Source organism: Polyodon spathula, chromosome 19 (genome assembly GCF_017654505.1).
Source record: "Polyodon spathula isolate WHYD16114869_AA chromosome 19, ASM1765450v1, whole genome shotgun sequence".
Taxonomy (NCBI): Eukaryota; Metazoa; Chordata; class Actinopteri; order Acipenseriformes; family Polyodontidae; genus Polyodon; species Polyodon spathula.
The window spans coordinates 3,222,890-3,235,144 of NC_054552.1; the positions used below are offsets into that span (position 1 = coordinate 3,222,890).

The following is a 12,255-nucleotide window of genomic DNA, read 5'->3' on the forward strand; positions in this document are numbered from 1 at the left end:
GCTTTGCAGTTGCCAATGATGTCCATTTTTTTTGTTTCCTTTTTGCATAAAGGCCCCTGTCAAAATAATGCCCAATATAAAGACTCCAGCCACTATAGAGATCAACAGTTTGGCTGTTGCAGCCTGTGCTATATATTCTATTTTTTTACTATCAGCTAGACTCATTTTTCTGGGTTGTATTCATCTCTATGGCTGCCAAGCACAGCAACATATCTGTCAATGATGCCCAATCATGTGTTTAAAGGCTTATTGTGCTTAATGTAGAGCAGTCACACCCTTTGCAGTTCTAGGTAGGAGTTTCCCTGGGGATGTTAAAATGTCTTTGTGACTGTAATAACACGGCAAGGATGTAATGAATGGCTTTGGTTCAAACAAGACAAACTTAAAATTGTTGAAAGCTGATATTTACGAGATAACTTTAGATCTCGGCTTCAGATCTTCTTAAGTATGAGTTCAGATGCTGTAATGGCAAGTGTAAATTATATGTTGACACCATGAAGCCAGTGGTAATCATGTATGTATTAACTGTTTATTAAATGTAGCCACTCTGTTAACAAACTACTGTGCAATGGCATGTCGTATGATTAGGAGTTTATGTATATGCAGCAGGCAATACTAGTGAAGGAATCCTGTTCCTTGGTAAATTGTTTTCTTTTACCATCATACTGCAGACTGTCAGCAAACTTGTCAACAGGAACTTAAAGAATTTGAAAAGCTTCTGTTACATCCTATGGTTTATTTGTCCACTTGAGACTCTTCATAACTGAAAATTACTCTGTGACTAACCCTGTACATTGCATGATCTGTATAGATTTCTTAAAATAGTGTAGTATCGTTCATTTCTTCTCTTTTTGTTTGAACTTTGAGATTTGAGGCTTTGTTTTTTCAAATATTTTTTTTATAAGGTGGCTTTTATAACACAATATATTTGTAAACATCTGAATTTCTTAAAAACTGCCCACGAGTTAAAGCTTATGCCACAAGAACACAAAAACATGCCAACACGACTGTGACATCACTTGCGCTTAGGTGCAGTATATACACTCAATACAATGACTCTGAGCTGTTCCTGTGCAGTCCTTTTGTGTTCTACATTGTCCTGTTCGCAGTGCTAGTATGATAGAATGTAGTATTCATAAAACAAGTAAGCACATTTTACTTTGTCTAAGTCCCATCCCCTTCTTAGTGTCACAGAGGTGCTGTCTTTTCAAAGAACAAAAAGGCCTGGAACCTTGCTAGTATTGTGTCAAGTAAATGGTACAGTAATGTTACCAATAGGGGTTAGCAGTTCTCTTTGTATACATGTTTGTGTGTACCAACATACCTGACGATATAATCTTGGTTTTACTAGAGGGGTTTCAATGAGTGTTATCATATCACACTTAGTAATCTTTTTAGCTATGGAATGTTTGCTACACACAGAAAGAGGCATTGAGCTATAGATTAAAAAAAAAAAAAAAAAAAAACAATCTTGCCTGGTATAAAAATATGTCATACAAAAAATAAAAAAAAAACAACCGGCTGTTTGCCTCCTATGCAGGACCTGTCACATGTTTTTTTGTTGTCTTGTTTCTTGCTGTTACTTCCATCTCTGACTTTGCTTCCTGGCTCTGCAGTCCTGCAGAGATGCAGATTCTGAGCATGGCTCTCCGACGGATCAAACACTGGTAGGAGTATCACCTTGTAGTAGCCAAGTGACTGCAGTTGATTGTTTCATCACAGGGGCATTTTCATTGCTGTTGCTGTGTGTCTTTTTGTTGTTATTCTCCTTCTTCTTAGCAAGGGTAAACAAATGACTCATTCAAGTAATGACTGGAGTGCATAATGAGATTACATATCAGTGCTTTAAAGAATACAAGCAGACATGTCGGTTAAGCGGCTTGTTTTTTCAAATAATTGAAAAGTAAAAAAAAAAAAAAAGTAACATTACAGGCTAAATGATATGGAAGGGTTTCTTTACACAGATATTGTAATGTGAAAAACATTCCTTCTCAAAAAGGTGATCTCATTTTATAAAAACGTGCTTATTTTCCTTTAGACAGTGTGTGTCTCTAAGTTCATTATTTTGAGTCATTTTAGTGAATAACAGTATCACCGTGTCATTGTACATCAGGATAAAATAGATATTTACTGTTATTCATTCCTGGCAGTAGTAGTTGTGGTTAAATGTTTGCAGTTTTGTTGAGTTTGTTTATATCAAATAGTTATTCTGCCAGACCTGACAGTTTCCCATTCAAGACTAAATATGGTTGGGTCATTCCATGGTATTTTTTAGTGTTGAAAAAAGATGGGTTCAAGAGACAAAAATACAATAGAATGGCCCTTTACGAACATGGGGCAAGCTCCACTTTTTTGGGAAAAAAAGTATTGGTGGAATAACCCTATTATTCCATACATCTCACATGTGAGAAATCTTTTTTTTTTCTTTTTGCTGTGAGTACAGTATAACAGAACATTTACACAGTTTTGCTAATACATGGTATGACAAGTTCATTTGTTTTCACGTATGGAATAATATTTCATTGAAATGTTCCAAACCTTATGATTTGGCTGACAGTTCACACTGTTCAAAAACTGTTGAGTTGTGTTCATGTAAAATGATATATTGGCCATTTTTCTGCTAAAGTACCACTGTTGATATTATTTCAGTTTTCAGGGTATGACAACAGCAATCAGAAACATTATATTAAGTTGTGGGAAATGATTTGGAGAGCTGTGATGTTTCAGGTCATCGGTGGTCCTTTTGAGTTAATAATGGCCTATATACCATTGAACTCTTATGTCCAAAATTGGCATTATTAGCTGTTTTGGTGTAATATTGACTAAATCTAAAAACACAAAACTTCTGTATGAAAAAAAAATAAATCTGACTGTAAGAGTTCAAAAGGTTTTATTTAGGATTCTTGAAATGTTTTTGAAACTATAGCTTATACTTCACAAACTATCATGATTTATTAAATGAATGTAGAAAAGAATTGCCCTATAACATCAATTCATTTTCTAGACACAAGACCAAAGGTTAGATAATTTAAGCTGAGTTACCAAAACATTCCATAATTATCTCATCAAATGTAAGACATTCCCAAGTTTGCAGTGTTTATACACTCGGCATTCTGCACATTCTTGGTTTTAAATGCATGCGAATTATCTAAATACACATCACAAACCTCATAAATTAAATTGCATAAGAAAACATTTTCTGCTTGTAATCTCCTGTCTTATGTGTTCTTTACATAAGGTCTCCGATACACTTCTAGGAGAATACTGTACTAAAACTAGACTTGCAGTTCAACCGTGTTTCCCATTGTTGGGTTCAAAATTAATTTAAGAAAAAAAAAACTGTGATAATGCAACAATTAATTGATGTACAAGTATATTTGAGTTGGTATTTATTTGATATATGTCATATAATTGTGCAGAGATTATTTTTAACAGAGCATAATGCATCAGCCAACTATACATGGATGCAAAATATTATTTTCAGCAAAGCTTTGCTCGATTGTAGTAACCGCTTATGTAAATAAATGGAATTAAAAACAAGGTCAGAATCTGCTAATGAGGTTATTTTTTTGGTACAGTAGGCTTGAGTTACTGAACTGCCTCATTATGACAATGAAAGGGTTAAGAAAAGTAGCAGGGTTGTATAAAAAATAAGACATTACAAAAAAGAAAGTAAATTGGAGCTTATTGCAGTGATCCGAATAGATAGGACATAGCATAGGTCATTTGATAATGTAGGCCTATATATATATTCAGGGTCAGTAAAAATTAAACATGGCTTTCACAGTAGTAATCTAATCTCTGTTTTTCAGACAAAAACTTATGGGATAGGATTTGTGAAAATACACGCTCCTTGGAACGTGCTCTGTAGAGAGGCAGAGTTTATGAAGCTCAAAATGCCAACCAAAAAGGTAGGTTGCATCTTTCTTGTTTTTAATGTTAAGCCAGTTGACAGAATTCATAATACAATTTGTTTTGTTTGTTTTGCTTTTTGTAAAATTGTGCAATTCTCTCAGGTGTATGAGGTTAACCACAGCCATAACTTTGTGGAGAAAATCAACACATTTATTCATAAAATAACAGAACCACTTCACCCCAACTTGGAAGAAAAAAGAATATCCTCAGTAAAGCACCTCTCCTATCCTTTCTCAAGAGAAAAGCAGCACTTGTAAGTTAATTATACACATATTCTGTTTGATTGCAGTCGGTATATCTGCCTCTGTATGTAAAGACTCTTCGATCCGGGTTTAGAAGTGCCTTCTGGCTTGGCCATGTTTGCAAAACAACACCTTATTGTTTATGGTAGTGCGCTTATTTTTTTGTCCACTCTTTATATCGCTGCAATTGTGTCTTGATTACCTCTTTTAATGTGTTATATAGAAAGTCAACACAAAGTTCATTGTTACAGAACCAAAGTTAATCATATTCCTCATTATTCGTTTCTTCAACAGGTTTGATTTATCAGACAAAGATTCCTTTTTTGACAGTAAAACGAGAAGTACAATAGTAAGTATCAAGTGTCTAGGACCGCATGCCCATGCCTAAAGCAATTCTTTGTGGTTGAATTTCAACAGGAAAATCAAAATTTAAAAGGGGTTGATAATTCACTTGGTTCTCCCCTCTGGCATTTAATTGGCTTCTATTAGTAAAAGAAGAATTGCTTATAAAAAAAGGAAAATAAAGTAAAAAAGTGCTTTTTAAAAAAAAAAAAAAAAAAAAGGCCAGTCAGTTATATTTTAGCCTTACCAAAGTTTACTGTGATTTGTATTTGGGTCAATATGGATACATCTAATATAGTGTTACCCACTGGGCTGCAGTGCTGGATATGTTAAAAAATGAACAGCATCAAAACGCTTCTGCAACCACACCAATGGAATCTCACTTCTGAGGTACTGCTTCCTGTGATATTACAGCCTATAGTTATCTGCATTCTGTCTATACCACAGCTTTCATTATTTTAAGAAAACAGATTACCAGGATTGGAAAGTAGCCAAGAAGACTGTTGCATTATGATTGCAAAAAAAAAAAAATAAAAAAAACAGAGCTTTACATGGAAAAGATAAAGTGACTTTGAATGAAAGTTACATATTTTGTCCCTGTCTCTGTTAGGTTTATGAAATACTGAAGAGGATAACTTGTACCAAAGCCAAATACAGCATGGGTAAATTTTTTTTTTTTTTTTCAGCAAGCACCGTGTTGTGTTTAGAACAACATCACTACAGTACTTACTGTTGCTGTCTTTGTCAACATAATCAGGATTGGTTTACTTTTTATTTTTCATATTCACATTAATCAGCTATAGAATGAAAACAAACAGATCCCACCTCATAAGCGTGTAGAAACGAGGGTCAAACTAGAGAACTGTTCAGTGCAACGTCATAGACTTGAAGTACAAGCTCAGTATGATCAATCAACAGCAGCAGGCAGCATTATGGCTATAAGGGAAACTGTCTTTTGGATACACCGTCAATATATGAAGATATAGGTCTGTTTTATAAGGCAATATGCATTATAAGTACGCAAGTCTATGTTATAGTTGTAGCTTTACGTCTCCAAGATGAAGCTACTTTATCAACTCTATATAGAAATGTTTCAAATCCTTTTGTCTTTCTACAGGGATTACCAGCCTGCTTGCCAATGGAGTTTATAATGCAGCCTATCCCTTACATGATGTAGGTTACTTTACTGACTCTGATTCTTTAGCAGTGTTTAGTGCTGCAGTCAGTCAGATGTCTAATTTGAAATAGAAATTGATTCATTATTTTAAAGATAAAGGAAATTGACTCTGTGGGTAAGTGTAGTGTTGTGATTTATGTTTTCTAGTTTGTGAATTAATTTTGAGTTTGAGATTTTCATTTTGTAGCAAACTCAACGGAGAGAGTTAAATATCAGTGATCTGAAATGTTGATTTAGTGTATTTATAGTGAAAAAATAGAACCTGAAATGTCACTTGGTTACTGCCATCATGTGAGGGGTGTTATAGCTACTGTATTAGATATTTGTGTTTATTTGTTTGCTTAATAACTGATGTTCTTTGCAGGGTGATTGTGAAGGTGAAAATGCAGAGCCTAATGACAGAAAGGTAAGAACACATCTATTGTCTTGCTAAGTTTATTCTGTTTGCAAGCTATGCAGAACCCAATATTGAGTCAAAAAAATGTTATGACCTGCACTGATCTTCATTTCAGACTATGATTTAATTTTATTTTTGTCCTTGGATTATACAGAGTTGGGATTGGACGTTTGTTTTAAACTGTTTTAACTTTCCACGCTGTGCCTAGCACAAGGTATGTTGTAGATTTTGTGTCTGAGATATTTCCTACATCCTTCTTTGAGTAGTTGGTGAAGGGACATTGTGCACAGTGCTATAGGCTTTAAATCACAGGACTGGACAAGTGTTTACAAATGTGAAGGAAACCTCTTAATGAGGTACAGTGGAAGCAAGCTGTTTCTGTGTTCCTTCAGCCTGATTGCATGTCTATGTCTCCAGGTTTGACGGTTAATGGGAGATGTCCTTTAATAACAATGCCTAAGAGCTCCAATGAAATTCATATCCAGATCAGAATCTCCCATTTGCAGATCTGTTTTGTATCTACTTCAAGTTTTCTTTTGAAATATTTCAATAAAGAACAGAAATAAATTTGTATATGTTAACTTCCCATTACACTTGGCAGCAGAATATCCTTTGCTGTTATTCCTGGCAGTGCTTGTGTCCTCTCATAAAATACCAGTGGGACTAGCATAGGGGCACTCAAAATCCAACACACCAGCACCATCCAAAGTGAACAGATCGTTAACAAAGATATATGGTACACTTCAGTCTGGCTGCAGTAAAGACGATTAAGATGTCCATAACAGGAAGCAAACAGATTGAAGTTTCAATTTCAGCAATAAACAACTATCAAATATAACTATGGTTCATTATATAAAAAAAAAAAAAAACAAAACAAAACAGGAGAAATGTTTCAAAATACATACAACATAGTCAAAGGAAAGCTCACCAAAATATAATTTATATTGTGTTAGCTAGTATCAGTTGTTAGAAGAAATCCAGACTGTTTAACATTGCAGGACATGACGGTTTGAGATGTGACTTAATCCATAGGGTGTAATGGTCCATTGGAACCCCACGTGGTCATTACGAAAATATTTAGAAATTCTTATGCAGAGCTAGATTAAATAAGGCGGCTTTGGCACAAAAGAACAATCTCTCTGCTGCTTTTGATATGGTTCGTGCAAACTAGTGACTCTTTCTTGTCTTTCTGGAGATTACAGTCTTGTGGATGATTGACCTCATGCCTTAAGATTGAGTCAGTATAACAAACCCTAAAACCCTTTGGCTGCAACTGTAGGGAAGGCAGTGCTGAGGGGAAAGGACCTTCTAATTCTGATGTTGCATAGAAATCTGAGTGTCTATGCAGGCTTGAGTTTCACCATAGCACACGAATACATGCAAAGATCACATTACTACCAGAGACTGATCAAGTGCCAGCTCTCAAAGAGCTGCCAACACTGGCCTGTCCAAATGATGTAACGTAGGACCATATATACTGTATTTATAGTCGGCACAGAATTATGTGCAGACACTGGGGTAGACCTGCAGTAAACAATCTCAGCGTCCTGTCCATGTCATTGTCTGTTCTGCACTTGGAACTCCATCCATCATGAAACATTCCTAGCTTGTGTTAATAGCAGGGGTATTCTTAAATATCAAATGGACAACTGTACTGTTCTGCCCTGTGCAGGTTAACAGTGCCACAGATATAAATAGACTGCACTTGTCTGTGTTGGCTTTTTTTGTCCTGGTAAAGTCCAACAATAATGGTGATAATAACAGGTCAATGTCAAGCCATGTTGCAGAATGCCAAACATATTTGAACCCATGACCTGTAACTCTTTGCTGCGATGTGTGAGAACCCAATGAGAGCCTGTATTAGAAATGAAAATCATAACTAGGCATACAGTACTTTAAAATACCATCCTTAACAGTATGCTGTGGTTTGGAAGAAGTTGTTTGTGGTGAATGATATTTATGCAAAAATGGTCGATGATGTATTTATAGCATACAGTCTCTGTATTTAAAGATTCAGTGGTCTAATTTGTAGTGTTTGTTCCATTGTTAAAGGAAAATTGTAACATGTCTAATTTCTGTTTTTTGTTTTTTGTTTCTAGCTCTTGTATGAAGAATGGGCAAGCTACAGTGTATTTTACAAATACCAGCCTATTGATTTGATCAGGTAGGAAACAAAGGTCACATAGCTATTTGTTTTAGAACACAAACTAAAGATCAGTCTGATTCAGCCACTAAGCTGAATTCAGACCTTCAAGGTGCATTTTAAAGTGGTGATGAATAATTGAGGCGCTTATCTGCTACACCGAGTGTTATATTAGTTGGCACTGGGCCGAATGGAGAGTTTGAACTTGCACCCTGTCTGCATGAACTAAAGCTGTTCGATAAAAGACTGCATTGACAGTACTGTATTTTTTAAGTTACCTTGCTAAAAAGCATGTTTAAGTGTGCTTTGTAATGTTGTTTTTCTTTTAGAAAATATTTTGGGGAGAAAATTGGTCTGTACTTTGCCTGGCTTGGCGTTTACACACAGATGCTTATCCCAGCATCCCTGGTTGGGATTATTGTGTTCCTCTATGGCTGTGCTACTGTGGATGATGACATCCCTAGGTGAGTATACAGTACTTCCATGCCTCTAAACTGGGTCTTGATAAATACTCTTTACAAGAACATCAGTGGTGTGTCACAGCATGCATGGGTATGTTGAAGTCATCTTAACCCCAGTTTTGTCTTTTATAATGTAGTTCTATTGTAGTATATAATACTGCATCTCTCTCTTTCTCTCTCTTTCTCTCTCTCCTATCTCTATTTCTCTCTATATATATATATATATATATATATATATATATATATATATATATATATATATATATAAATGAAGCTTGTTTGTTCTATGATCTGGGTTTTAACATGTTTGAATGCCTACCTCTAATATATTTACATATTTAGAATCTGTTGTACATTTAAAAAAAACAAAAAAAACTCTTACAAATGACCCACACACACAAAAACATACAAACCAGGAAAAAAAATAAACGTTCTTAATGTTGATTGTAATCAGCATGTAAATACCTGAGAGGGAACTGGAGGGAATTTGTCAGTGTGGTTCATTTGCCAGTCAAAATGAAGTAGAGTACTCTTAAAGGCTGCAGATTTTAAGCTATGCAGCACTTACGTGATTTTGTCAATGAAGTGCTCTGGGGCCACTCTAAACCACACAAACCGCACAGGAAAGTGAGTTGCGTCCAGTGTTTTTTGTTTGTTTGTGTAATCTTTCAAAAATTGATTGCAAGTAGGGTTCTGCAGTACATAACACAAACAGACTGAATTCCACTATTCCACAAAAGAGGAGTGAGAGCTCAGCCTGTAAATATTGTGGTGTTTTGTGTGTTTGGTGGTGGTTGTCAGGGATGGGATTAATTTCTGTCCCTGCCAAAAAACAAGTGAGAATGTGGCTGCACCTTAACACTAGAACCGCCGGGTTTATGCTACTACCTAGCAGTCATTTTGACGGGTACATTTCAGACAAAAAAGTTTGATTTATGAACATCATGCTAACATTTGCATAGCAGAAACACCATATTTAAATGAAAAAATAAACATAAAAGGCTTTATTTTCAAAATGTGCACATATAACGCTTAAAAAAATGAAAAACTATAATAAAATAAACATTTGAAAAGAAAATATTATGTAAACAGCTGTAAACTGGTATATGTACATATAGAATTGTAAAATCAAAGTCATTTTTTATAAAAAAAAATAAATAAAAAAATTAAAAAAGGAAAATAACTCAATTTCCATTGTGTAACGTGAATGCACATTCAGGTAAACATACCTCAAAGTCGCCCCTGTATTGGCACAATTCACACAGATGTAAAACACAAGAACTTGTCATGTGCATTTACCACATACTGCTCTTTCACACTGGGCACAGATATCAGAAGTTTTATTTTTATTGCATTTAGTTACCTGGCATTGTTTTCTGTTGCGTGTGTCACTTGGTGCGCACTGTATCCAGATTTCGCTGGGTTTCCCTGCTACTTTATAGCTTTCTGATCGAAATGTTGCTACCGAAACGCTGTGGCTAGCTTCAAGATGAAATCTCTCCTACTGATATTTTCCCCTGTGCATTCCTTGTACAAAACCAAGGAATTGATGCCTGCTATGTCCAGTACATTGTAAAATACAGCAACTGGACACCGGTGATTGTAAAAGTATGTACTGTAACAAGCTGTCAAAAAGCGGTTCTAGGTAGAAGTGCTTATAGCTTTTTTTTTTTTTTTTTTTTTTTTTTTTTGCTATTCTGACTTTCAAACGCCATCAGGGTATTTAATACATGTATTTAGGAATTTTTAACACACACAGAGTAATTTAAATTTTGAATGTGAAAACCGTTGAAATGACTACATTGGCGCTTCTAGTGTTAAAAGAATAATTAGTGCTAATTTGGAGCTGCAACATCACATAAGAGAGCAGCCAGGGCTACATTTTCTAGTTGTTAAACCTTTATTTTGGCCATTGTGCCCTTTTGTTTGGTGTTAGTTTTGTTTATTAAAGTGCACGTTAGCATTTAAACTGTAGCTTCTTTGATCCGAGTCTTTGCTGCCGCTATCCTGTTACAAGGAGTAAAAATGGTACAAAGTGAGAAATAATGCTGTACCTAAAAATCCTTGTAAAAAAAAAAAAAAATTGTGTAAAAGAGGTTTTGAATACATTGAAATTAAGCTTTGTTTTTTGTCCTGCCCAGCATGGAGATGTGTGACGATCGTATCAACATCACAATGTGCCCCCTGTGCGATCGAACCTGCAGCTACTGGAAGCTCAGCACCGCCTGTGCCACGGCACGTGCCAGCCATCTCTTCGACAACCCGGCCACTGTCTTCTTCTCTATCTTCATGGCACTGTGGGGTAAGCCTTTGAACTCTGTGCTCTGTGAGCAGTTTAATACCAAGACCACACTGGGCACACCTACTGGCCTATTTTAATGATCTAACCCAGTGGTTTTCAACCTGTAGTGCCAGTCCTCGTATGGGACAAGCTTGCAACTGGCAGTTGCTCTTTATGATGATGTGATCCCTCAACCACAATACTCCCTTTAATCGTGTCGTAATGTATCAATTGTATTTGTACGACTGAATCACAGAACAATGACAAACAATGACAACAATGTTCAAATGTCTGTTTTACTGACGGGGATACCAAAGCAGCCACTCTGTGTTGTTGATTATGGATAACTCTTGTCAAATAATTAGTTGATGCCATCACATTTTCAGTGATAACTTGCAGACAAAAAAAAACCCAAAAAACTAAAACCTGTTTGTAATGGGTAGGTCTCTGTTTTACAACAGCCATTTAAGAATGCACATAGTTACTGATACACCTGGTGGTCTCGGTTGGAAACACTGCCACTTGAGATGAAAAGGTTGAAAAGTGGTTCTAAACAGTGGTGGTGTGTGTTTCATGTTTGCTTAGGTGTGAGTTAATTAATGTGTGTATTACTAATTGTAATTTGAATCAATGGGTAAATCGTTTGTTATTGACTTTTAGTGTGAATGGTTTGTGACCATGTATGTTTTTTTTCTACTGACAGTGATTAACTGAGCTGGCCAAAGAGTTGCCAAGTGGAAATTGTGAAGTGTCCATGGCAACCGTCTCGCTTTAATAGACAAAATGATTGCAGATCCCTTCTATTACACACAGAACCAATCGTGCAGGTGTAATGAATAGTCTTTATCTTGATAGCACATCCAAGATCAAATTACTTTTATGGGTTTGTAAAAAAAAAAAAAAACCTGCATTATAATGCTCTGGCAGGATCTGTTTCCATTGTGATGACAGCCTGTCAGATTGTTTGCTGTCAAACAAAGCTTTGCAGTAATATAAACCAAGAATTAAATTATGGTGATGTGATACCATACCCAAACAAAATGAAATCCATGCACACTGAGTCATTGCAGTTAAGATCAGTCTAACTTTAGTAATGATGTGAATTAGTACTGAGTCAATGAAGCATTAGATCGGACACCAAACCTACAGTTGGAGGCTAATGAAAAGTTACTTTACACTTGCATTGCATGTAGATTGTGCTGGTAATGCCTCCTACTTTCGGGACAGTGGTCCAGGTTTGGCAATGCAATTCAATTAAAGCAGTGTTCTGTTTTTTAATAGTGTTGCAGAACTCAAG

At 35.7% G+C, this 12,255-nt stretch overlaps 1 protein-coding gene across 7 annotated transcripts in view; it reads left to right on the forward strand.

Moving 5' to 3' along the window:
• The window catches only part of LOC121294852 (anoctamin-1-like), a 47,356-nt gene that overhangs the window by 16,324 nt on the left and 18,777 nt on the right, over window positions 1-12,255 (forward strand). For 5 of the 7 annotated variants that reach the window (XM_041218988.1, XM_041218989.1, XM_041218990.1 and 2 more), the window contains 9 exons: window positions 3,813-3,911; window positions 4,017-4,168; window positions 4,452-4,506; window positions 5,110-5,161; window positions 5,617-5,672; window positions 6,041-6,082; window positions 8,173-8,237; window positions 8,546-8,680; window positions 10,819-10,979. In XM_041218988.1, coding sequence (XP_041074922.1) covers window positions 3,813-3,911; window positions 4,017-4,168; window positions 4,452-4,506; window positions 5,110-5,161; window positions 5,617-5,672; window positions 6,041-6,082; window positions 8,173-8,237; window positions 8,546-8,680; window positions 10,819-10,979 — 817 coding nt within the window. Of the gene's footprint in view, window positions 1-1,616; window positions 1,668-3,812; window positions 3,912-4,016; window positions 4,169-4,451; window positions 4,507-5,109; window positions 5,162-5,616; window positions 5,673-6,040; window positions 6,083-8,172; window positions 8,238-8,545; window positions 8,681-10,818; window positions 10,980-12,255 lie in introns of all 7 variants that reach the window. The other 2 variants (XM_041218986.1, XM_041218987.1) reach the window with 1 other exon arrangement.